Source organism: Limulus polyphemus, unplaced genomic scaffold (genome assembly GCF_000517525.1).
Source record: "Limulus polyphemus unplaced genomic scaffold, Limulus_polyphemus-2.1.2 Scaffold5770, whole genome shotgun sequence".
In the NCBI taxonomy this organism is placed as follows: Eukaryota; Metazoa; Arthropoda; class Merostomata; order Xiphosura; family Limulidae; genus Limulus; species Limulus polyphemus.
The window spans coordinates 33,970-36,845 of record NW_013671380.1 but is presented as its reverse complement, the minus strand read 5'-3'; the positions used below and the strand labels follow the sequence as shown (position 1 = coordinate 36,845).

Sequence of the window (2,876 nt, the reverse complement as noted above, 5' to 3'; positions counted from 1 at the left end):
GCTGTTAATGAAAGTACCATTAAAGACAGGACCGAATCTAAGTTACTAATTATGTTTTCTACCAACAGAAGTCGCAGAAGGTTTTGTATGTCCAGAGCGTATAATCATAATTATAAACATTCTAACCAATGCTGTTAATGAAAGTACCATTAAAGACAGGATCGAGTCGAAGTTACTAATTATGTTTTCTACCAACAGAAGTCGCAGAAGGTTTTGTATGTCCAGATCCTATCGAAACTGCCGAGCAGGCTGGCGTTTATACCCGTCATGCTCATCCAACCGATTGTAGGTATTTCTTCGTATGTATTGAGGGGGTTGCACGATCATACGGATGTGGAATAACGACCGTCTTTAATGCGAAGACTCTACAGTGTGAGGAGCCCGAGAATGTGGCAGGATGGTAAGTCGAATCTTTCTCGGATGATAAGGTTCTTGTAGTTAAAGTTTTCAAGACTATTAACCCTTACCCAAAATGGTAGAAAGGTTGAAACTTCGAAAGAAAAAGACATTAGGAGCATGCACAAAGTATATGTAAGCGTACTTGAACAATGAAACAATAACATTGATAATATAATTTATCTTTTATTGAAAATGTGTGATTTCAACGTGAGATTTACAAGTAATGTTAAAACTGTAAATAAATACTCGCAAATTGTTATCGACTTAAGTGGAGTAAAAGAAGGTGAATATTAGGATAACAAAATGCTAATAAGTATACCTTCAAACGGTCGTTATTAAAACTGTTCTCTTCTTAGCAATAGGGCCAGCTTGCCGGGCTATGTGTCGAAAGCTTGCGTCGTGATGCCACTGAACATACTCCCCATTTTCAGCTGTTATCGTAGTTCAAAGGTAACAGTCAGCCCCATTGTTTATTTCAAAGCTGGAAAAAGCCCTTGTGGCGGTGGGTGTTGCTGACTGGTTGCATTTCGTCTAGTCAAAAGTGCAAAATTAAGGATAGTTATACTTGACCTTTCAAGTGGGCAATACTAGTACTATCGAAGAAAGTACAATAGTATACACTTTGCTGCCTGATTTTTAAAGGCCATTTTAGCATATCTTATTATTTTCATAACGCATTATTCAACAACCTGTAATGGTGAATATTTCATTCACGACTATATCTTTTATGCTAAAAAACGTAACTTAAATCAGTTTTGTACAATGGCTTAGCGATAAGTCTGAGAGCTTATAATGTTAAATATTTGGTTTCGATACCCGTGGTGGACAGAGAACAGATAACCTATTGTGTAACTCTGCGCTTAACAACAACAAAACAACAAATATATACATGGCTGTGAACACGACAGACCTATAAACTATTAACTGAAACCCACGTATAATACTTGTATACAGGTACATAACGAACATCGTTTCTTTATCTTGATGCGTTTTCATTGGCCGGCAACAATTTACAGATTGACGCTTGCACTTTTGTAATTTGGCGTTTTTTTCAGCAAGAGATAATAGATAGCAAGTATGCATGATGAAACAGTTATCAGAAATATAATACTTATGTAAATTAATTTTCGTTTCTAAAATTAATAACAGAAATAGTATTTACCTTAAAAATACAAATTTGATACTGATTGCTTTGTGTTATACAAATAAAATTAAATTATTGTAAAACCCTCGGGGTTATTTACACTCCAGTGCGCATGCGCATAAAAAGTGGTAATGGATACAGCTTTTATTTTTGACTTTGTTGATATCGAGAGTGGCAAACGCTTGTGAAGATTGAAATTAGAAATAATTAATCTAAATTTATTTCAGTGAAACAGGTAGAAGAGACGGCGAACATAAGGGTTTTATATGACTTTCGGAATGAATATATTCATAATATTCTGTGTTGATTGATGCTCATCTCATGCAAGATTAGGGGTAGTTTAGAAAAATATATCCGAGTAAATTCATGTACCAAAAGCCCGACTATTATATTACTCAGCTGTTATAAAGAACCGCCACATGAAATAAAATAACAATAAACTTGAACAATCACTTTTAAATAATCATTATAAAAAAAATCATCCGAGTGAAAGCTTAAGAGTAAACTTTGTTTCATTCCTATTTGGAAATACTTGAGAATTTTTGAGTAACACCAAAAGCTTTTATGATTTCATAGATAAAACCAGTGTTCGAACTTTGCAATATTAAGAATATATCAATAACGATATATAATAAGACTACTTTTATCGACTGTATTTTAATTTCTCTAATTTTGTAATTAATTATTTATTTTTCAGTGAGAACTATTACGACGATTTGGAAGTGGATCCCAAAAAGCTTGCTAAATTACAGGGCTGAAGAGTTCCTGGTTATTTTATTAATTGTATCAGAAACAGTGAATAAGAAACAATTTGTTTACTATCCGTTATGGATACAAACCGTTTTATAACCTGTGTGATTTGAATGTATGTAATGTGCGATATCAACATAAAAATATGATAATTAATATAAAATTTTATCACAAATGTTTGACGAAATCTTTTTACAGTCATTGCCAATTTATACTTGCTTTTTAATTTGAAAACTTCGATAATTTTAAAATCAGGAAGAATCGGATATCCGTTGTAGTTTTGTTATAATTATATGTAATATAAATTTCTCCTATCGTTTAACTAGTGTAATTGTACAAACCATTAACGTTGGTAGTTTATAAATAGTTGACGGATAGTTATTTGTAAGTGATTTAACAAACAGCTGCCACGCCACCTCGTAATATTGAATATAAACATGTTTTTATTTGTTATATTATTTCGAAATTGCTAATAATAAATATTTACTTCTTTGAGAAGTGAAATATTTGAACTGGTATGTCTGTGAAGAGCTTCTATCGTGTTGGACAATTTGAGCCCGTTATCTTAGTACCAGTTCACAGG

The 2,876-nt window shown here is 32.7% G+C and overlaps 1 protein-coding gene across 1 annotated transcript in view; it reads left to right on the top strand.

The window, feature by feature from the left end:
* LOC106472956 (protein obstructor-E-like) overlaps nt 1-2,876 on the top strand; it is a 12,258-nt gene extending 9,382 nt beyond the window's left edge. Inside the window, exons 4-5 of the mRNA XM_013933625.2 lie at nt 199-400; nt 2,241-2,876. Coding sequence (XP_013789079.1) covers nt 199-400; nt 2,241-2,301 — 263 coding nt within the window. The 3' untranslated portion in view covers nt 2,302-2,876. The remainder of the gene's footprint in view (nt 1-198; nt 401-2,240) is intronic.